Here is a 23,989-nt window from a genome sequence, read left to right on the forward strand (position 1 = left end):
AGTAGGTGAGTTTGTGGGAAGATTGGCTTTTATGATCAAAGATGTGGCAATGGGACAGATGAGCAAGACAGGGAGAAAATAAAGGCAAGGAAACCAGTTAGGGAACAACTGCAGGAACCCAGATGGGGGCTGAGCTGTCACCAACATAGACAAGATGGACCTCAACTGCAGAGCAGGAGAGGAAAGAGGGAAGAGTAGACAGGTGAGAGCTGCTTCAGGGGCTAGATTAGGGGCCTGAGTCTAAGGGTAAGGGAGAGGAGGGGTCTAGTTTGAAATACTTGGACTATACGTCACCACACCCATTTATATCAACATGCTGAGTGTGAGGCACCGTTTGCCAAATTTCTAAGTATAATATGCAGTAGATAGTTAGAAATATGAGCCTGAATGTCAGGGTAGGGGTGGAGTGAAAAGGATGACTGTAAGAGTCACCAGCAACTGATGAAGATAATGACAGCTGAACCCACTGGAGATAGTGAGCTGGGGGAGCTGTGATATGGCTCAAAAGTGGGCTCAAAATAGAGTTCCAAGGAACACAAAAATTTAACAGATGAGGGCAAGGCAATGCAGAAGCAAAAGGAATAGTCAGAGTACAGAAAACCGAAAAACCAGTGCTTTGAATGTCTAGGGAGACATTTTAAGAAGCAAGTAATCAATAGCACAGCTTTTCTCCTAGTGACGGTGAAGTAAAGTTCTGATCCCCAATCTTGACATACATACTTTAGGAAGTCAAATACTTCTGCCTTTCTCTTTCTCTCCTCTTAGAACTCTCAAAAGGAAGTTAAAGATAGTTGTCTTGAACACTGTAGTTCCTTATCATAATGTTAAACGCATACCAGAGTTAGAGGATCCTTAAGAGCAGCATGTCAAGATCTAAGAGATGCTAAAGAAAGGTATCTACTGAGAGTAGGAAAATGTGGCCCTGAGTCACATTTGTTACCTGTAAAACCAACTTGGCAGGTGCACTCATAGTCATCCCGGCTACGCACATGGCAGGTGCCTCCATTCAGGCAAGGGTGAGAAACGAAGCAGGGGTGTGTGGTCGAGTACTGGCAATCATCACCTGTGAACCCCAAGGCACATCGGCACGTGGCTTTCCCCAACATGGCCTGGGCCACACATGTCCCACCATTCTGGCAGCGATTCTTCTCACAAGGGTCTCGATGTTGACAATATTCTCCCAAGAAACCCTCCAGACATCTGTATAGAAAAGAGAGGAGTCCATGAAAACATATGACTTCTTATAAGTCCAAAAACTTACAAGGTAATGCAGTGCATTCAAGAAAACACTAGATTGTGAATTGAGAGACCTAAAGGTACAACCTATAAAACTGCCTTGGTCCAGAAGTGCTTAGAGAACTTAACAACTCGTGTGTCCTTTCGAGTCTTAGTAGGTGATAGAATACCAGGGGGGTGACCCAGCATGGTCTGCCATGGCCAGTCAGCACAATCCTTATCAAAGACAAAATGCAACCACAGCTTTGCTCCTGTAGGTACAGGCTGGTACAATGTAACAACACTTGTTTGTGCAGCATTGTTGGTACTTGTCTGTTTAAATTCATTACCCGTCTCATTTTGACTAAGCCATTTGACAGGATTAGGACATTCACATGATAATGCATGGACCCACCCCCTTATCCTCTCCAATTTAGAGTAGATAAAATATCCTGTGCTTTCTCTCAATGAGGTACTGAGAAATAAGTCCTTTTCTTGTTCCTATTAAGACACCAACTGGCCTACATCTAGATTTCTGGGTTATATTCAGGGGTTACAGTTCTCTGTGATGGAGAAAGAAAAAAGGAGGTACAGGAAAGGGGAAGGGTGGAAAGGGGCTTTTTAACAAGCTTGTATCTGTTAAAATATAAATAGCAGGCAGTTTTAACCAAATAAAAAAGCACAAAATATAATGATAATAACACAAAAATATCTAAGGTACCATATAAATGCCAAAGTGAAGAAGAGTAAACAATTCAAGAATAACATTCTGTAACATTCTCCACATGGTGTGTTAAGGAATCTTTTTTTTTTTTTAATTTTAAAGATTTTATTTATTTATTTGACAGAGAGAGACACAGCAAGAGAGGGAACACAAGCAGGAGGAGTGGGAGAGGAAGAGGCAGGCTTCCCCCCGGAGCAGGGAGCCCGATATGGGGCTTGATCCCAGGACCATGACCATGATCCCCAGCCCAACCCAGTGAGCCACCCAGGCGCCCTGAGGAATCTTTTTATATGCCACCCATTGATTCATAAGATATGCAAACATCCCAAATTGTGTGTAGTATTTACGACAATCCTACACTCTCTAAACAACATTAAAAAGGCACGGATAGCCCCCATTTTCCTAATATAGAGGTTATTTAAATGAGACCTCTAAGAAGCATTCAAAAGTAACACAAAGACTTTGATTCTAACTATAAATTTTGCCATCTGGCTGTTGCCTCAGATATTTGGTTAAACTTATCTCTCCATTTTACTTTTTTGGAGGATAGAAAACTAGGTCTACAAGGCTGCTCCATCATTACCTCAAAGATGACACACTTAAACCAATAGAACCACCTCCCTCAAAACCAGCTCCCATCACAGCTCCCTAAGTGCAGACTCTATGTCCTGATTCTCCCTATCACCCAGACTTGAAGCACCAGGGTTGTGTATTCCTCCTGCCTGTCTATGCCCAATCACATCCAAGACATTTCATTAGGTGTTGGTTGGCGAGGTGAAATCTTCAGAGGTCCCAGGCATTGAGAAAAGGAGGAGGACCGGATATTAAGGAACTAAGAGAGAACATGCCCAGAACTGTGTAGTAGTTAACATGGCTGGAGGAGGAAACGGAGCTGGTAGGTAGCTCCAGTGGTACTGATGTAACTCGTGACAGCCCACTCTCCTCCTCCTAGATCTGAATACAGTAAGCAGAGCCAGGAACCTCTAGAGTTCTGAGCATCTTCATGAGCATGTGAAGCTAGAAATGGAGAGGCAGTGAGGAGAGGGTGAAGCATGAAAACAAAAGACTGGCTGAAGTTTCTGTGAGGAGTCTGCACATCATATGGTCAGAAGACCTGTTTGGAGTTAAGTCCTGGTGCTGTGATCTTGGATGTGTTGCTTAACTTCACTGTTAGTTCTCTCACATTTTAAAGATTTTATTTATTTATGTATTTGACAGACAGATCAAAAGTAGGCAGAGAAGCAGGCAGAGAGAAAGGGGGAAGCATGCTCCCTGCTGAGCAGAGAGCCCAATGTAGGGCTTGATCCCGAGATCCTGGGATCATGACCTGAGCCAAAGGCAGAGGCTTTAACCCACTGAGTCACCCAGGCGCCCCAGTTCTCTCACATTTTAAATAGTTACTAAAGCTACATACATTGTTACAAGAACTCGACAAAATCAAGTATGTGAACAGCCTTATGTTAAAAAGTTTTGCAAATGAAAAATGGTTTTTCTCTTTTTGTACTTATTGAGAAAAATATGATGCTTTATTCAAATCACAGCTTGATCTGCTAATAGGTTATTTTCTGATTCTTTTTAAGTAGAAGAACTGCCAATGTAGCATAGCTAAAATTATCCCTGAGCTATATTACTAAAAGCATTTGTAACTTATTTAGGAAGTCTGTTATGGATGATGTTAAAAAAAAAAAATGCAACACAATTCTCATTCACATTGGCAGTCCTATGGGCGTTAAGCCTGGCTGACAACTCTTGATTCACCCATACGGAAATTATTCACCTATAAATAGGCAAACTTTTAAACCTGGGTGGGCTTTTCCCAGCTTTGCTCCTGGACTATTACACCACCAAGACCTCCCCAACACTATCATGTGGCATCTGCTCAGAGAATGCAAATTCACTTAAATATTAGTATCATAAACATGTAAAGAAAACATAAGGTTCCCAGGAAAACAAAAATGAAACAATATGAAAATTTCTGGAGCCAAAGAATATTCTTGAATTATGTGTCACTAGGGTTTAATCTGCATTGTTGCTCCCTACCAAGTATGGGAAAATAAGTTTCAACTAAGGTATGTTTAAGAAACTGGTAAAAGCAGTGGTGGGCAAATACAGCTTGTAGAGCTACTATGGCCCACTGCCTATTTTTGTATGGCCCATTAGCTAAGTATAGTTATTACATTTTTGAATGGTTAGAAAAATGTCCAAAAAAAGAAAATATTTTGTGACATTTGAAAATTATGTAAAATTCAAATTTCAGTGTCATAAATAGTCATATTGGAACACAGCCATACTCATTCATTTATGGATTGTCTATGGCTACTCATGCATTATAATAATTGGGTTAAGTAGTTGTGATGAGACCATTTAGCCTGCAAAAATATTTACTATTTGGTGCTTTATAGACGTTTGCCGGATGACTGGGTGGCTCAGTTGGTTAAGCATCTGCCTTTGGCTCAGGTCACTATCCCAGGGTCCTGGGATCAAGTCCCACACTGGGCTCCCTGCTCAGCGGAGAGTCTGCTTCTCCCTCTTCCTCTCCCCCCTGCTTCTGTTTTCTCTCTCTCTCAAATAAATAAAAGAAAAAAAGAAAAAGTTTGACAACTCGAATAAGAAAATATATGAAGCCCAATTCCATATATAGCATCCAACATGCTCATTAATAATGATGTTAATGAAGAAGAAGAATGTTCTCACATCAGTTTCTACAAAGAATATTGCACTCATTCATTCATGCAACAAACATTTAGTAAGTGCCTATTATGTGCCAGATATTGTTCTAGTGTCTAGTGTTAGGAAAGTCCTTGAACTCATGGACTTTAAATTCTAGTAAGGGAAGACAAAAAACGAGATTAGTAAGTAAAACATACAATTTGTTTGGTAGAGTTAAGTGCTATGAAAAAAATAAAACAAGAAAGGGGGGATGTGAAGGAATTGGGAATAAATAGTAGGGTCCAGATAAAATGAAATATTTTGGTTTTAAATAGGAAAATCAGAGAAGGCCTCATTGAGAAGGTACATTTCAGTCAACACCTAAATGATGTGAGGGACTAGCCAAGCAGGTATCGAGGGGGAGGAGTGTGTTCAAGGCAGAGGGAACAGCAAATACAATGGACCTAAAATAGAAAATTGTCCTGGCATGTTTGAGGAATAGCAAAGAGACCTCTGTGGCTCTCCCAAAGGTATTAAGGAAACAAGTACCAGCTAAACGGATGAGAGCCATACTGTTAGGCAGATCAGGAGGGGTCTGTAGACCACCACGAAGATAATATAATGTACACATGACTCACTCTCCTGAAGTCCATATATAGAACTACATCTTATTTTTATGTGAAACTTAATAAAATAATACTTAATTTCTTATTTAAGATGTTCCAGAGGGCTAGACATCAATCAGCCTATTTCTTTACCTTAAAACATGTACAGATCTCTTAACCTAACAAATCTCTTTTAAATTAACAAATCTCTTTTGAAATGTTTTAGTGAATATTTTTCATTAAGCCCTAATTTTCTTTCCAAATTCACAACCAAACTTCTGTAACTGTGGCCTAATTTCACAGATAGTTTCCCTTTCTCTTCCATCTAGTTCTTACCTGTCCCTTTACAGGGACAAGCCCCACAATGGGCTCTCTGTTCAGCAGGGAGCCTGCTTCTCCCTTTCTCTCTGCCTGCCTCTCTGCCTACTTGTGATCTCTGTCAAATAATTAAAAAAAAAATTCATAGTAGTATTATTCATAATAGCAAAAGCAGAAACAACCCAAATATCCATAAGCTGATAAATGGATAAATTAAAAAATAAATGGATAAATGATATATCCATACAATAAAATATTATTTGGTCATGAAAAGGAATGAAGATCTGATACATGCTATGACATGGATGAACCTTGAAAACATCATGCTAACTGAAAGAAGCTAGACACAAAAGGCCACATAGTATACAATTTCATTTTTAGGAAACATCCAGAATAGGCAAATTCATAGAGACATAAAAGAGATTATTGTTGCCAGGGGCTAGGAGGAAGGGAAAATCGAGAAACCACTAAGGAACAGAGAGCTTCTTCAGAGTGGGGATAATAAAAATGTTTTGAAACTAGATACTGTTGATGGTTACACATATCTGTGAATATACTAAACACCACTGAATTGTACACTTTAAAAGGGTAAGTTTAATACTATGTGAATTATATCTCATTTTAAAAATTTTTTGCCTCCCTAAAATTTTCACTTAGTGGCAATTACCATCCTCTAGAATAAAAAGTAAGCCTTCTGCTTCTTTAACATGTAGCCCTTCAAGAACTTAAAGATAGTTATGTTGACCCTTTGGTTTCTCTTTTACAGGATTCAGTACTTTGGACTATGCTTTAGTATAAAATTATTTCCAGACCTCCTCACCATTTCAGTGGCTCTTCTCTGCTTAAAATAGTAATAACAGTGACCGATATTTTTAAAGCACTTACTGTATATTATGTATTTGCCATGCATTTTACAGCTATTATGTCTTTTATTATTCCCTGTAACAGTACTGATAAATTATGATCCACATTCGCATCTGAGGACCTTGAAGCTTAGGATTAAGATTTCACAGCTAGGAGATGGCAAAGGCAGGGTTCAAACCCACATATGACTCCAAAGCCCATGTACCCCAAACACTGGGCCATCCTGCCTCCTCCTACTAGATGATTCTAGTTTATCAAAAACCTCTTTAAAACACAGGGCCCCAGGGGCACCTAGGTGACTTAGTCGGTTAAGCGTCTGCCTTCTGCTCAGCTCAGGATCTCAGGGACCCCTGCTCAGTGGGAACCCTGTTTCTCCCTCTCCCTCTGCTCCCCCCAACTCATGTTTTCTCTCTCTCTCTCATAAATAAATAAAATCTTAAAAACAAACAAACAAACAACAAACACAGTGCCCCAAATGAGGGGGTGGAAAGAATAACACATGTGATCTTACCAGCACAGCAAAGAACTTGGGACAATCTGGACACTATATTTTTACTACTGCAGCATAAAGCTGTGTTCACTTTTTTAGAAGACACAAAGTACTATTATGAGCTACTGAACATACAGTTAAAATGCCAGATCTTTCTTTCACACAAACTACTCATGCTGTATTTCTTGCATCCTATACTTGTACAACACAGTTTTGAATGCAATAATTGGACCTGTCACCATGCTGAATCTTTACCCCAAGTTTCTTTGAGATAACTTTTACACTTTATTTCTATAATCACAGAATTTCAGCACTGCACTGTACTTCAGAAATCAATTGGTCTGAACCCCTATTTTACTGATAAGAACACCAAAGCTAAATGGCCTGCCCCAAATTTGCTATCTGTGAATCTAGCAATTTCCTGCACTTTTGCACCATCTACAACTATATTTCTATCTTTACCTAAATCTTTTATTGAAACATCAAACAGCACTTAACTGAATGTATTCTACTAGGTCTTGCCCCAACACGGCATCTATTCAGTCAGCCCTATCATCTTAGCTGCGTCAGCATCCTATTCACATCTCTCCATGAAGATAGCCAGGAAATCCCTCACTAAACCTAAGCATACTACTTACAGAATAATCCTTTTCAAGCATAATTTTGATCACGTTACTTCTCTGCTCAGAAACCAGCATTAGCATCCAGCCCTTCAAATCCGAGTTTCTTAGAGTCTATGGCCTACTCGTCTGCTGTGCTCCTATCATCCAATCCCTTACTCCTAAGTAGAACACTCCAGATAATGTCCATACTCTCTCTTGTCTACCGTTCCCTATATAAAAATCTTCTAAAACTTTCGCATCTGCTATGTCTCTAATTTATGCTCCTTTCTTCCATCCTTGCTTCAAAGGTCTGCTCAAAATCTGTGTCTTCCATTAAGCGCCTTCCAAACCATCTCATCCATCTCTGATCCTCCCAACAGCAGATGCAGTGTCATGTTATGCACTCCATTATTTCTGTCAGTACGGTACTACTTTGTTTGAGCCATTGTTATGTTATGTATTTCCTGAGCTTCTCTCGAACTCCCATTTGATCTCTTCTTGTAGGGGAGGGCATGTCTTGAGACACTTGGTACAGGTACCTTGAATACCATAAGCACCTATATACCACTAAGCAACTGGCTCACAAAAAAGGTTAAGTATCATGTGATGGATAAAATCGGTCTCTCAATCCAAATATGTTCCCAAATCCCCTACTGAACCCACACTGTGTTCTGTCTGGCAGAACACGGGCTAAATCAACCCTAAGAATCATCCTGAGGTACAAGATTATCCCTCATGCTCTAGGAGGCTAAGGGGAATTATGGACATGGGAAGAAAGCAGGTAAATGGGTAAATGAGAGAGACAGAAATAAAGGACCCCTATTTCCTAAGGCAGGAGACCTTTTGAATTTGCAAATCCCTGTTCAACTGTAATACAGGTATACCATATACCCTGTTAGTCTGAGTGGAAATTAAGACTGCCTGAAAATAAGAACTACAATAGCTCCCTTCTTGAGATGGCTCAAGTTGGGTTTGGTTAGAGGCCGGAAACATGGGCTAATCATCCAAATTCTCTCAGAAATCTGTAGTTCTATTAAGCTATTACTGCAGTATAATTTTTGGAAAATAGCCTATATCTTTTTTTTAATTAATATATAATGTAGGGGCACCTGGGTGGCTCAGTGGGTTAAAGCCTCTGCTTTCGGCTTGGGTCATGATCCCAGGGTCCTGGGATCGAGCGGAGCCCCGCATCCGGCTCTCTGCTCAGCAGGGAGCCTACTTCCTCCTCTCTCTCTCTCTCTCTCTCTCTCTGCCTGCTTCTCTGCCTATTTGTGATCTCTGTCTGTCAAATGAATAAATAAAATCTTAAAAAAAATATATCTATATATCTATATATATATATAATGTATTATTTGCCCCAGGGGTACAGGTCTGTGAATCATCAGGCTTACACATTTCACAGCACTCACCATAGCACATACCCTCCCCAATGTCCATCACCCAGCCACTAGCCTGTATCTTGAACTAGAGGTGTATGTTAAAAAATTTCTTTAAATAAATAAATAAGTAAATCTCCTTTTGTTCCCAAAACTGTCTGAAGGCCTCCCTTCTGAAGGGAATTTATCACTTATTTTAGCAGTTCTCTCAGTGACTTCCTCCTGTTTTATCCCCCTTCTCTAGCTTTGGAACTCTGAAAGAATACAGTTAACAGAGGAGGTTGGAAATATAGAAAAAGTTTTGGGAGGCTTTTCCCTGTAAAATAATTCCATGAATTAATCTGAATATTTATCAGGCCCATACAGATATATACACACCTTTCTTCTGAAAAAGTCTGCCATTTCTGACATAAAGAAGTCCACTCTTTCATTGTTACTGCTCAAACACACATGGGGAATGGAGTGGGGGTAGGGAAGAAGGGAAGGAAAGAGGGAGAAAAACAAGGGATTCCTCCTCGTGGAACTAGAAAGCATTCCAACTAGAAGGACGCCCACACTGTGCCCCCTCAATAAAACAGATGAGAAACAGACCCCAACTCTCACATGTCACCAGCAGCTTGGATGCGTTTACATGTGGCCACTTTACAGATTTCAACGAAGCTGGGATTTGAATAGCAATTCCAATCTATCTGGCAATGGCTGCAGTGCAGCATCAGTCTCCCTAGTAATACAGGACAGAAAATTTTGTTCTTTCAAGTTTCCTAAGTGAATAGCCACTCATCTAGAGAAAAGCTTAAAACACTGTAGCAGCTTGTGTCAGCTCCAAGAAGACTGAAGTCTGAGCAGGAAATAAGCCCCCTTTTCCAAATAAAAGCCAGTGTTCTCTCTCCTTGTTTTCTCCACCGAATGTTCTCTATCAGCAGGGTGAGCCCAAATTGTATCCAGGGCTTTGCTGCAGCCCTGCCTTTAGCTTTTTTTAGTGAGGATTTGGTCATTAAGAAAATAAAACAACAAAGAAAAACCCCACCACATACAAGAAGAAGAAAAAGAGAGGCGTGCTTCACAAAACAGCTATTTCAAAATCATGATTTTTTAAAAAACTATACAGAATGTGGAACGGAGGGGAAAAAAATGTCTCATGTGGGTTGCGTCGGCCCCGCAGCTGCTCCTCATTAAAGCGCCTCTTTACTCCCTCTGGGCTAGTTTCCAGCAGAAAATTCTTTAAACAGAACTCTGCTTTCAACCCACTTTCTTCTTGCTCTGGACCTCTCGGCCCCCCAGTCCGCAGTGGCAGCCTGCCCTAGCTGAGCTCTAGAGGGGGGAGCTGTCGTTAAGGTAAATGAGGTAAAGGCAGGAGAAAAAAAATAACAAAACCCAGAAACCAAATTAAGCATTGGTCAGTAACAAAGGTCTGCAGTTTGAAAAGGCCCCAAATCAGTCTGTTCTTTCCTGTGACCATAATGCCAGCTTAGTTTCCTGCCCCCTCCCCCGGTTCCCCATGTTAAAGTAGATAAAAATAATTGCTAACAGCCAAGGCTAACTGTAACCAGTGAAAGTTCCTCCATAGCATTTAATTCCCGAGGTTCCAGCTACAAACTTCTAGATGCCCCAGAGCCTACAGAATCAAGTCTACATACACTCTGAGGGTGGCATTCAAGACCATCCCAGTAGTCTAACCTCATTGTCCCCCTCCTCCCATGCCTCCAGTTTGATATCTCATCAGACTGTCAACGTCTTAATTCTGTAACTCTGTGTAAAGATAACTGGGTTATGCTAATTACTGACTTGGTATTAAAAAACAACACATGCAGACTCCTAGTTAACCTCCTGGTAAGGAGGGGAAGAAAAAGGAAGAAGCTCTGTGATGTTGACTTCTTGCTGTTCCTACTCCCACACTTACTCCCCTCCCCCAAAGAAGAAAGGAAAGAAAGAAAGAAAGAAAGAAAGAAAGAAAGAAAGAAAGAAAGAAAGAAAGAAAGAAAGAAAAGGAAACACTACAGCTTACTCAGCAAGAAGAGAAAACAAAAAGAGCTTTAAAAAAAAAAGTATTTGTGTATAGTTAGGGCCCAGTACTGGGCTGGTTTGTGGTGAAACACACTTTCTAGGGCTTTGCTGGTTTGATGTAAAGGAAACAAAGACAAATATACAATCAGTCTCTCTCTCTCTCTCTCTCTCTCTTTCTCACACACACACACACACACACACACACACACACACACACACACACAAACTTTTTACCACAACTAATAAACAAAGACTACCAAATACTGCAGGACAGCCCATTTTTCTACTATGTAAATTCAGCTTCCTGAACAGTACATTTCTGCTTTTCTTGTAGCAGTATTTCAGAAAATGTTAATCTTGGTTCCCACATTAGGCTGAATGCTTCCAAATTAAAAGTTTCCCACAGGAAAAGAATTTTACAGGGAATTGTGAGGCTGGGAATTATCTTCTGAAACTCCACCTCACTTGGTTTCTGTGTGTTCAGGTTTTTCACCCCTTCCCCATTCAAATAAAGCAATAAACACACATGTATTTTAATAAATCCAAACCAAAAAAGAAGCTGCACTGGTACTAGTTTTAAAGCTGTAAATTCATGGCATCATTCATCTTCATCAGAGACTATGAAATCAGTAACCACTGCAATGCGAAACCATGCTTTATTTACACAAGAATTCGCAAACACCCTTATCTTCCAGTTTACAGTCAGGGCTCATTTATCAGAACTCAAAAGCTGAACCAAGCACCCAGGCTCTTCAATCATCACTTGAAAGATTGGGCAAGGGCACACAAACAGTGTTGAAAGACTTGCGTTGCTGCTATAACAGAAGGTGGTCTTCCCTCTGTCTTCTAGCGCTATTCAGTGCCCTGCCATATTCTACTGCACTGGACTCAGAAAATGTCTACTTCTAATTACAACATGGCAAACATACTCTAAACATTTGAGTTAACAAAAAGCACCCTCCACAGTAATAGGCAAAAATGAACGAGTTAAGCCAGTTGTTGCCAAGCTATGCACTGTATAGTCATTGCAAGGAATCTGCAAACACAGAGCACTCTCTAGACTACTAAAGAATGTCCTGTGTCCATATTTAAATGGACTGCAGATACTGTTATGATTATTAAAATATAAAGGTATTATATAGTGGCTACTGATTTTTTTGGTGGATTTTGGTACTATGCATTGCATTTCAAACAAGAAATTTAAAAAAATGGTTTCAATTCAAAATTATCTCTCCTTTATGCATTTCTCTCTTTCAGCTCCCAGAACATGCTAAAGTGCACCACTTCTCACCTCCAGACCTTTGTACATGCTGGTCACTCAGGCCAAAACACTTTTCCTGACCCACTTCTCAGAACTAAGCCCTAAAACTCCTTCAGACTTCCGCTTAAATGTTCTTCCTCTGAGAAACAGGCTTGAATCTCCCACTGCATACTCCCATAACTCTAATAGATCATATCACTCATTATCCTTTATTTGTCTTCCCAACACACTAAGAATTGTTCATCACCACACTAACACCGTAATTGGTATACAGAAGGCTTTCAACTATGCAGTGTTCACATTCTCAATGGAAGTGAGAAGAAAAATGCAAGGGTCCATGGAATCCTAAAAAGGCTCTCTAATGACACTCAAAGTTTGGGAACCATCAGGTTGAACTATTTATCCAAAGGATTATCAAACCTATTAAGATTCCTGATATGGGGAGGGCTTCTTAACCCCCACTCACCCCTAATTCATTCAAAATGGACTAGCCAACCCCGTATGGAGATTTTTTCAATCATATATTCCCCCAAAATGTGAAGTTAACTAAAACACACATGTATGTATACACACATGTGCGCACACACACAAACACAAACACACGGTCATCTTTTCTCTTGTAGTTTTATTATTCCTTGATAAAATACTGGTTATATGAACCACCAGAAGCCTGGAGTCCTGAGGAACATAACACCCTACTAAGTAGCCTCAGAAGCATGAACTCGTTCTTAAGAGAATGAGCAGTAAAAATTAAACAAGATATCAGAGAAGAAAAATGAGTATGGGTGCCTGCTTTCTGTTCCCCAGCATGAGTGGATGACTGCCTTAAAAGTTCTAAAGTTCAAAAGAAATGTCTAAAAGTAAAACAGTTCCAAAAGCTTATGGTTTGGTCTGAAAAGATTCCTAGTTGAAAAATAATTGTACCCAGGGGTGACTGGGTGGCTCAGTTGGTTAAGCATCCAACTCTTGATTTCCTCTCAGGTCATGATCTCAGGGTTGTGGGTTTGGTCCCTGCACTGGGCTCCAAATGGGTGTGGAATCTGCTTGAGATTCTCTCTCTCCTTCCCCACTCTAAAAAATAATAATAATAATTATAATTATTATTATTATTATTATTGTACTCAAATCCTTCAAACCAAACCTGAATGTAAGAGAAGGCTGGAGAAAAATCTGCATTTCTTTAAACTTGAAGAGGATTAAAAATATTCCTTTGTAGGTTCTAAATAAATCATTCTCCCCAAAAAAGGGGGGAGGGGAGACTCACACATGTAGGTATGCAAAATTGTTCCATGGATAATTGGAAATTAAATATATAATATCAAAATGCTCTGAAACACTACAAAACCCCACTTAAATATCCTTAATTAGAACCACAGATAATAAAAATAATGGACATCATAGGATAAGAAATAAACAATGTCTAACCCTACTTTAAGACAAAAACTTCCCTTAAGATAAGATCATGGCCCAAGAGGTAAAAAATTGGTTCTTGGGGGTCATTCTTAGGTATTACAATGGTTTATGCCTTCCAAAGAGCCACAGTAGATAAACAAATATGCAGTATATCTGTGGTATTAAAACTGCTTTGGGGGGTGAGGAGGAATTAAGACCAAAAAGCCTAAAAAGGCTTCTTTGGGGCAAAGCGTGATAATGATAAAAAGACTGAAAAACACCAAGATAGCATATACAAATAAAGTAATTCCTAGCCGATTATCTGGCACTTCATAATTCTTATAAATGTTGAACGGAATAGAAAAGTTTCCCACAAATGATGCCTCTATTAGTACACAATTGATCCTTGAATGAAATGAGTTTGAATTTGGCAGGTCCATTTACATATAAGCAGATTTCTTTCAATACAGTAGAGTACCATAAATGTATTTTCTCTTATGACTTTTTAATAACATATTCTCTTCTCCAACTTACTTTACTCTAAGAATACAGTATAAAATACATATATCATACAAAATATGTATTAATCGATTATTTATGTTATTAGTAAGGCTTCTGGTTAATAATAGGCAATCATAGTTTCCACGTAATCAAAAGTTTTGTGGATTTTCAACTGTGCAGGACTCAGCACCCCAAAGGCCTGTGTTGTTCAAGAGTCAACTGTGTATTCAAATTCAACTGTCTTAAAAATAAAGTGTTCCTCGACTTTGGAAATTCCTTCATCTGTATCTGATCTGCTATATAAAATCAAAGTCTATGGCTCTATAGGAACAAAATGAAAATCCTACAAAACTAGGGTCTGAGAAAGTTTATCTGTGGTTTATTGATCTTACTAATTCTTTCAAAGAATAAGCTTCAAGTTTCATTAATGTGTTCTACTGTATTTCTGGTTTCTAATTCATTGATCTCTGCTCTAATCTTAATTATTTCCCTTCTCATGCATGGGTTAGGTTTAATTTGTTGTTGATTCTCCAGATTTTTAAGGTGTAAAGATAGTTTGTGTATTCAGGACTTTCCTATTTTTTTGAGTGAGGCTTGGATAGCTATATATTTCCCCCTTAGAACCGCTTTTGCTGTATCCCATAGGTTTTGGATCTAACCAAAGAGATTAAGGATCTATACTCTAGGAACTACAAAACACTCATGAAAGAAATTGAAGAAGACACAAAAAGATGGAAAAGCATTCCATGCTCATAGATCGGAAGAATAAACATCATTAAAATGACCATGCTGCAATCTATACTTTCAATACCATCTCAATCAAAATACAAATGGCATTTTTTCAAAATGCTGGAACAAACGATCCTAAAATTTGTATGGAACCAGAAAAGATCTCGAATTGCCAAGGAAGTGTTGAAAAAGAAAAACAGGGCACCTGGGTGGCTCAGTGGGTTAAGCCTCTGCTTTCGGCTCAGGTCATGATCTCAGGGTCCTGGGACTGAGGCCTGCATCAGGCTCTCTGCTCAGCAGGGAGCCTGCTTCCCCCCCACCCCTCTCTGCCTGCCTCTCTGCCTAGTTATAACCTCTCTGTGTCAAATAGATAAATAAAATCTTGAAAAAAAAAAAAAAACCATAGCTGGGGGCATCACGTTGCCAGATTTCAAGCTATATTACAAAGCTGTGATCACCAAGATAGCATGGTACTAGCACAAAAGCAGACACACAGACTAATGGAACAGAGTAAAGAGCCCAGATACGGACTCTCAACTCTATGGTCAAATAACCTTCAATAAAGCAGGAAAAAATATCCAATGGAAAAAAGCCCCTTCAATAAGTGGTGCTGGGAAAACTGGACAGCTATATACAGAAGAATGAAACTGGACCATTCTCATACACCATACACAAAGATAAACTCTAAATGGATGAATGGCCTCAACGTGAGACAGGAATCCATCAAAATCCTAGAGGAGAACATAGGCAGTAACCTCTTCAGCATCGGCCATAGGAATCTTTGAAAACATGTCTCCAAAGGCAAGGGAAACAAAAGTGAAAATGAACTTTTGGGACTTCATCAAGATAAAAAGCTTCTATAGACCAAAGGAAACAGTCAACAAATCAAAGAGGCAACTCATGAAATGGGAGAAGATATTTGCAAATGACACTAAGACAAAGGGCTGATATCCAAAGATCTATAAAGAACTTCTCAAACTCAACACCCAAAAAACAGACAAGTCAAAAAATGGGCAGAAGACATGAGCAGACACTTCTCCAAAGAAGACATACAAATGGCTAACAGACACATCATCACTAGCCATCAGGGAGATTCAAATCAAAACCACACTGAGATACCACCTTACATCAATTAGAATGGCAAAAATCGACAAGGCAAGACACAACAAATGTTGAAGAAGTTGTGGAGAAAACCCTTGCCTGGTGGCAGGTGAGATGTATTTAGGACATATTTGAACAAATATATTTTTTAATATATGTATTACATATATACATATAAAGTCATGAGTTTTTTTTATCTCAATAAGAATAAAAATGTAACCAGGATATTGTTTTACAAATCTCTTACTTAAGACTTCAGCATGTTCCCAGATCTTTTTTGATAGAGTGGCCCCACACTGTTGCTGGGAATGCAAATTGGTGCAGCCACTTTAGAAAACAGTGTGGAGGTTCCTCAAAAAATTAAAAATAGAGCTACCCTATGACCCAGCAATTGCACTACTGGGTGTTTACTCCAAAGATTCAGATATAGGGAAAAGAAGGGCCATATGCACCCCACTGTTCATAGCACCAAAGTCCACAATAGCCAAAATGTGGAAAGAGCCAAGAGGCCCTTCAACAGACGAATGGATAAAGAAGATGTGGTCCATATACACAATGGAACATTACTCAGCCATCAGAAAGGATGAATACCATTTCTCCATCAATTTGGATGGGACTGGAGATTATGCTAAGTGAAATAAGTCAAAGAGAGAAAGTCAATTATCATAAGGTTTCACTTATCTGTGCAACATAAGGAGTAGCATGGAGTATATTAGGAGAAGGGAAAAATGAAGGGGGAGAAATCGGAGTGGGAGATGAACCATGAGAGACTATGAACTCCGGAAAACAAACGGAGAGTTTTAGAAGGGATGGGGGAGGGGGGATAGGTGAGCCTGGTGATGGGTATTAAGGACGGCACGGATTGCATGGAGCATGGGGTGTTATATGCAAACAATGCATCATGGAACACTATATCAAAAACTAATGATGTACTATATGGTGACTAACATAACACAATAAAAAAATTTTAAAAAAAGTTTATCTGACATACATCTAGATACCATACAAATTATTTCTTTTAAAAATACAACACTATCATTATTTTACATATTCTTGCATCTTTTAAGAAAAAAAAACAACAGCAAAGCCCACAAACCCACATCATATGGAAGACACTAGCAGCGCACAGCTCTTAGCCTACTGGTGCCTATACTTGGAAGCATACTTTACACTACCTATTCTGCTGAGATTGGATTTGGTCTGTTTATGTTTTCTTCTAGATTATAAGCTTTTGAGAGCAATTATTAAAACCATCACCATCACCATAACACCCCAAAAATCTTTCCACACAAAGGGTAACTTTCGTGAAGTTAATGCCATCAGCATTTATTACTTTTATGACAGTAAGAGAACAGTTATTGTCCAAAAAAATGTAATGTTTTCATTATTTTATTAATACCACTCATTAATTTAACAGGATCTTACTTTTGTGTAGACCTCCAGTATTGACCATCTCAACTAGAAAAGCAGCATCAACCAAAAACTGACACAGGAGGATTCAGATGTAATTCTTTGTTCTAACTTCAGCAACATCTGGCTCAAGAACTTCTTTTGTATGCTTAAAAAACAAACAAAAAAAAACAACCAACTGACCACAAAGAAAGGCTCTTCCAGTTTATATCACATGCGCTTGGAAGATGCTTCAAGTGACTATTAGGCTCTAAGGTAAAGGTCGGCAAATATTGCCCTGGATGAATACCAGATGGTTTTGGATCTCCACCCCGGGAACTGGCTTTTACATTTTTTAAATGGTTACATTTTAAAGGGATATACTAGTACCTGTATAATATCCTCAATTTGCCTCTTGGCCAGTAAAGCCTAAAACATTTACTATCTGGAACTTAGAGAAAAAGTTTACTGATCCCTGCTCTAAGGTCATGACAGGAATTAAAGTATACGTAGGCAAAAACACTTTCAAAACACGTGCTTGAAATTTAGGTAACTTTCTGTTTACCAGAAGTCAGGCCACTCTAGAAACACCTGTAATGAAGTATGTTTCAGATAGGCAATTTCAGAAAGGCAACTGAATGGTCAAAAGAACATCACTGTCACCTCCCACAGCTCTGCATAATTAGAACCAAAGATAATAAAAATAATGGACATCATGGGAAAAAATTATGGTGTATAACCCTGATACCCTGACTCATGACAAAAAGCACTACTTACCTTAAAAGGACCATGGCCCAAGGGATCAAAAAAAAAAAAAAAAAAAAAAACTTAGATATTACAATGACTTATAGCCTTCCAAACCAGAGAAACTATCAAACAAGCATCCTGAAAGTGTACATTCAAGTTTATTCAAAGTGGACATAAATGCATTACCCCAAAAAGACGGAGTAATAAGCAAAACAGACACTGTGAAACCTGAAATGGCCCAGGCTGGACCTGTACTTAGCAACCAAGTTGAAGCTAAATAAAATCTCCCAAATCTAAACCAAAACAGCATGATGGTAGACACCATAATATAAATCACAGCCCAATCCACATTTTCACACTAACTCTGGGGAGGCACTTTACTTACTAAACTGGGTCAAGGCAAAGCCATACCTGATGTGGCTCCATTCTCCTGAATCATTCCGCTTTAGAAAACCCTTGCCTGGTGGCAGGTGAGATGTATTTAGGACATATTTGAACAAATATATTTTTTAATATATGTATTACATATATACATATAAAGTCATGGGTTTTTTTTATCTCAATAAGAATAAAAATGTAACTAGGATATTGTTTTACAAATCTCTTACTTAAGACTTCAGCATGTTCCCAGATCTTTTTTGATAGAGTGGCCCCACAAACTTCTAAGCCAGCTCTAGTTCTGCTACTAGATATTAACCTTGTACCAGCCCACTTTAACTTCTCTGAGCTTCAGCCTCCTCATGTATTAAAACATGCTAGGACAGGGGCGCCTGGGAGGCTCAGTGGGTTAAGCCTCTGCCTTCAGCTCGGGTCATGATCTCAGGGTCCTGGGATGGAGCCCCACATCAGGCTCTCTGCTCAATGGGGAGCCTGCTTCCCCCTCTCTCTCTGCCTGACTCTCTGCCTACTTGTGATCCCTCTCTGTCAAATAAATAAATAAATTTTTAAAAAATAATAAAACATGCTAGGACAAAAAACTCTAATATTCCCTTAGCTCTAAAATTGTATGATTCCATTTTGTATGTTCCATGGCCCCTTGGATATTCATATGGGATAGACCTCCCTTATGAGGAACTCAAAAAGAATTTCCACACTGTTTTGTCTCATGGAATGTTAAAAAACAAAATGTATAGCTAGAGTTAAAATTCTTGGTCTTTAAAACTGCCTCATAAAAGCACTAAGTTTTTTTTTTTAATTCTCCTTTTATCTCTCTCTAGATAATTAGATAGATACATACATAGCTCTATTTAGAGACATAGATACATCTATACACACATATATATACATGTTCACTCACATTAGTTCCTTGGGGGTTCGTACCAAGAATGAAAGGAAATAGTGCTGAATCTTTAGATCCTCTAGAGGAGTGTAAGGAACGATTTTTAGTCCCAGTCTACATTCTAATCAGTTATGTAATCCAGGGGAGGTCACTTGGCCATACTAAGCCCTGGGCTCCTCATATATAAAACAAAATGAGTAAGCAAAGTGCTTGTCAAAGTCCTTTTAACCTCCTAAGTATGATAACTCTACAATTTTGGCTTTGAATCTCCTCAGCAACACTGTCCAAGGATGTTAATGCTTAGAGTCAGTGCTTGTGTGTGTCTTCACCACTGATCCACTCTAAGACGGGGCTCCTGGCACAAAATTTGTGCCTTGTCCTCTTCCATCCTCCACGATGCCTACCTGTCACCGTTCCAAATGCACAGACACATTCAGTGCTCATCAGTGTAAATGAACTCCTGCACAACTCACACTTCCAGCTAACCCCTCACAGGAAGCATAAAGAGGTAAAGAGTAATATATTTAAACAAGATATGGAGAATAAATAAGAATCCTGAACTTAAAGGGAAAGAAAGACCTTATCATCTTCTCCAAAACAGGTGGCCAAAACATGAGAGCCTTTTTTTGTCAGACCAGAATGTTGGTAGATACCGCAAGACTCTTTATGGAATTGGACCTGCTGATAAATCTCACAAGGCTAAAAATGACTGATACATGTATAAAATAATGGTCTGGGAAGATCTGTCCCAAATTTAAACTTGCAGGGAATAAACCACTTAAATTCATGTAGGACCTTTTTCCAGATACCATTTTTATATATCTTCTCAACACAGCATAAATGCCTATCATTTTTTCCACTCTTGATGCTCTCATTAATTCTCATAAAATTTAAGAAAGAATAAGTGATGTCCTATAATCAAAGAGATTGCTTCTGTGGAGACTAATTATGAACTCCTGATACTCAGTGTCAGCCTTGCCTGGAAGGAAATGAGTCAACTTTTCATTAGTAATCAAGTTCTCTCCATTTTTTAAGAGTGACCCAGAAATGCAAGACCGTGAGTTTTAGCAATATGAGCCAGAGAATCAGATACCACAGATATTATATACAAATAGGACTAAGACAGAAAATTAAAGTCAAAGAGGTTCCTGAGGTATTTTTCAGGATGACTGAAGTTTCAGAAGGAGCCCACTAAAATAATTCATCAAGGAAATGTGTCTGGCTTACACAAGAAGGGGCACTTCAAAATCTTAAAGGAACAGGCAATTAAATGGCTAAGGCCCTGCCATGGTCTTGCCAAGAGACTCATAACCATTGTCAAATGTTTTCCACACAGAACAGGCAGCCCTGGTTTATTCTGGATAATTGAGGGTTTGGATATGTACTATATAATCAGAGGAAACAAGCAGTAAAGGACATGAGCTAATTTGGGCTAACCAAAGACTTGGCTAACAGATGCTTGCTTACTCTGGATCCCTGAAATGAACTAGATCAGGCCAATGATATGCTGGACAGAAGAGGTCAGAGGACAGGATACCTGCATTCTCAACTAGGAGAATGAACTATGCCATATATGACAAATGATCCTATTCTTAGTGTCTGTTTTTCCATCTTTCTCCTATCTTAACCCATTCTTTTTCTTGCCTCAAAGATTCTTGGATTCTGAATTCCCTTGTAAATGGTGTCCACAAGCTTACCTGGCTACTTCTGAAAGCAGCATAAAAATCAAGTCAAAATCAAAAAGTTCTAGGAGTAGGAGAGGTGACTGCTCCCAGTTGCCCTCCCTTCCTGTCTCCTATGGTCTTCCTCCTACCCCTCACACTAGACATTTTATCTTTAAGCATTCAAGCCAACATGTATTAAAGGAATGATTTTTTTTAAATCAGTTATCTATCACCATGAAACCAGATGAATCCACACACTGGTTTAGTAAAACCTCAGAAGAGAGCAACAAGATGTAGAAAAGTTTTAAAACTATGTCATTAAGGGGGCGACTGGGTGGCTCAGTGGGTTAAAGCCTCTGCCTTCGGCTCAGGTCATGATCCCAGGGTCCTGGGATCGAGCCCCGCATCAGGCTCTCTGCTCAGCGGGGAGCCTGCTTCCCCCTCTCTCTCTGCTTGCCTCTCTGCCTACTTGTGATCTCTATCAAATAAATAAATAAAATCTTTAAAAAAAAAACTATGTCATTAAGAACAAAATGATAAAGATATTGGTAATGATTATTCCAGGAAACAACGGCACTTCTGGTCCCCTTAGTCTCTCTCTAATTCCATCCTTCTACTACCCATCTCCATCATATTCTCAGATTTATAAGCTAAGTGATCCACTAAAGACCGTCTGATTTTAATCTTCTGTCCTGTAGTAGTTGCTCCCTTGTCTGACTCTCCACAGTTTTTATCATCTGTGCTGACACATCGGGTAGTTACAGAACACTGTATTTTATACAAAATTTATGCCTCATCTCCCTAACAAGATGGCAAGATGTCAGAGGACTGCCACCATGTTTTACATGAGAGAAACATGACATTCGTTAGCAGACACTCCCAAGGTATTTCAGACTCACAAATAAGTAAGTCAGAGAACACAAGCCTCTTGGGCCTTTGTGTCTATTCACAATACCTAGCACGGTGCCCAGTCAATGTAGCCAGCTCAACAAATACTAGATTGATGAAAATTAAACTTTTCTTTGAAGAGTGCTATGGACTGAATGTTTGCATCCCTCCCCCCCCCAATTCATATGATGAAACAATAATCCCTAATATAATGATAGTTGGAGATGGGGCCTTTGGAGGTAATTAGGTAGGTAAAATCACGAGGTAGTGTCCTCGTAATGGGATTAGTGCCCATATAAGGAGAAGAGGGGACCACAGCTTTCTCTCCCTACTATGTGAAAATATATATAGTGAGAAGGTGTCCATCTCACCAGGAAGAAGGTCCTCACAGGGAACTGAATCTGCCAGTGCCTTGATCTTAGATTTCTCAGGCTCCAGAACTATGAGAAATAAATACCTGTTGTTTAAGCCACCCAGTCTGTGGTAGTTTATTAGAGTAGCCTAAGCTGGTTAAGACAAAGAGTAAGAATCCTACAGTGCTTCAGTCTATCTGACCTTCAGTGTTCGGGATACAGGATTATAGACAGAGCAAGTAAAGGAAAATGGCCTGAACCTACAGAGATTCATTACCCTAAAGCCACTATGCTACATAAGTCTTAATCAGGTTATTTTCTCATTAATATCTATGTTCTCCTCATACTTATGTGAAGAAAAAAATTGGATATGATGTTCCAGTTGGATGGGTTCACTAAGTAATACCGCCTGTCACTGAACTAATGCCCTTATTAATTAGTCTTTGCTTTGACTTTTCTTGCATAAAACTCCTTTGATAAAGATTCAAGTAATAGTTTGTTTAGGAGAGGACCATTTTAAACAGAAGATAACTGCATTAATAAGGGAAGCCTGAGGACAGCATATAAAAATCAGTAAGACATTTTTGAACATGGAGCATGAAGTGCCAGCAAAGATTATTGACAACAGATAAACAGAATATAGAAAACTTTGGGAAGCCCCAGATAAATTGTAATTTACCTTACATCAAAACATAAAGTAAAACAACTAAGACAAATACAAAAACAAAAAACTCACATAACACACACACAGAGAAAGAGAGAAAAGAGACTGTAGGGATGGAGGAGACACCAAATTTTATTCCTAGCTACATACATACATATAGTACGTTTAGAAGAGCACTTAAAGAAAATCTCCTTCAACGTCCACACATTATGTTAGCTTAATGAAAAAGAAAGCATTTGGAAATTTTTAGATAATTACATTTTTATCACATTCTGATATCCCCACTCCTCTGTATTCAATCTTGCTAGCCTTGATGAAAGATAGACAGTCAAAATTTAAAATGAAGTACTTAATTAAGCTACTCCAGATCCTGAAAGAAAAATATTTCTCATCCTGTTTAGTCACAAGAAAAAAAGGGAGAAAAGAATTCCTACATGAAATTAATGGTGCTGACATGCCACAATGGAACAATAAGAAAGAAACTTTACAGAGGATTACGGTTAACTTGAGGACTGTGTTGAAAGAAGCCTAGTTAAACTCACATCTATTCATGCCAGGTTTGCAGGCCAAAATTATTTGATTTAACTTATTGGCAATTATCCAAGAGAGGCAAAAGGATACAGGCAGAGTCTAAGAATCACCTTCTCCTACTTCTTTACCTAACACTTAAGTTTATAAAGGTTCAAACCTGAAAAATAAAGATTAATTGAAAAGAGTATAGGAATCCCATTGTTCTATATTATAAGAACCTGATAATCAAGACTTACTTTATAAAAAAACTCCTCAGGGACACCTAATGTATTTGTTAAAGGATTTTTCAAACACATAGTGGTTAATAAGAATCACTTCGGAATGGTACTGTTAAAGTGTCCAGATCTCGTGTCCTAAATAAGGAAAGCCTCCTGGGACATATATCTGTACATCTGTTAACTCACTATGCAAATGTAAGGCACTATGTTTAACAATGTGTGACTTTTGACCTGGCAGCAAAATTTATCAGAAGTTGTTGAATTTGACCAGTCCAATTTCACAGCTGCATAAAATCTGTCTGGACTTGTTCATTTTCCATTAGGAAAAAGAAGAGAGAAGTTTCAAGTTTTGTTTTTTTTTTTAATTAATTTATTTATTTGACAGACAGAGATCACACGTAGGCAGAGAGGCAAGCAGAGAGAGG

General features: G+C 38.9%; 1 protein-coding gene across 1 annotated transcript in view; it reads right to left on the reverse strand.

Moving 5' to 3' along the window:
* The window catches only part of LOC111142867 (notch 2), a 172,449-nt gene that overhangs the window by 96,946 nt on the left and 51,514 nt on the right, over window positions 1-23,989 (reverse strand). Inside the window, exon 3 of the mRNA XM_022496239.1 lies at window positions 941-1,200. Within this exon, the coding sequence (XP_022351947.1) occupies window positions 941-1,200 (260 nt within the window). The remainder of the gene's footprint in view (window positions 1-940; window positions 1,201-23,989) is intronic.

Source organism: Enhydra lutris, unplaced genomic scaffold (assembly GCF_002288905.1).
Source record: "Enhydra lutris kenyoni isolate GAN:26980312 unplaced genomic scaffold, ASM228890v2 scaffoldscaffold9, whole genome shotgun sequence".
Lineage (NCBI taxonomy): Eukaryota > Metazoa > Chordata > Mammalia > Carnivora > Mustelidae > Enhydra > Enhydra lutris.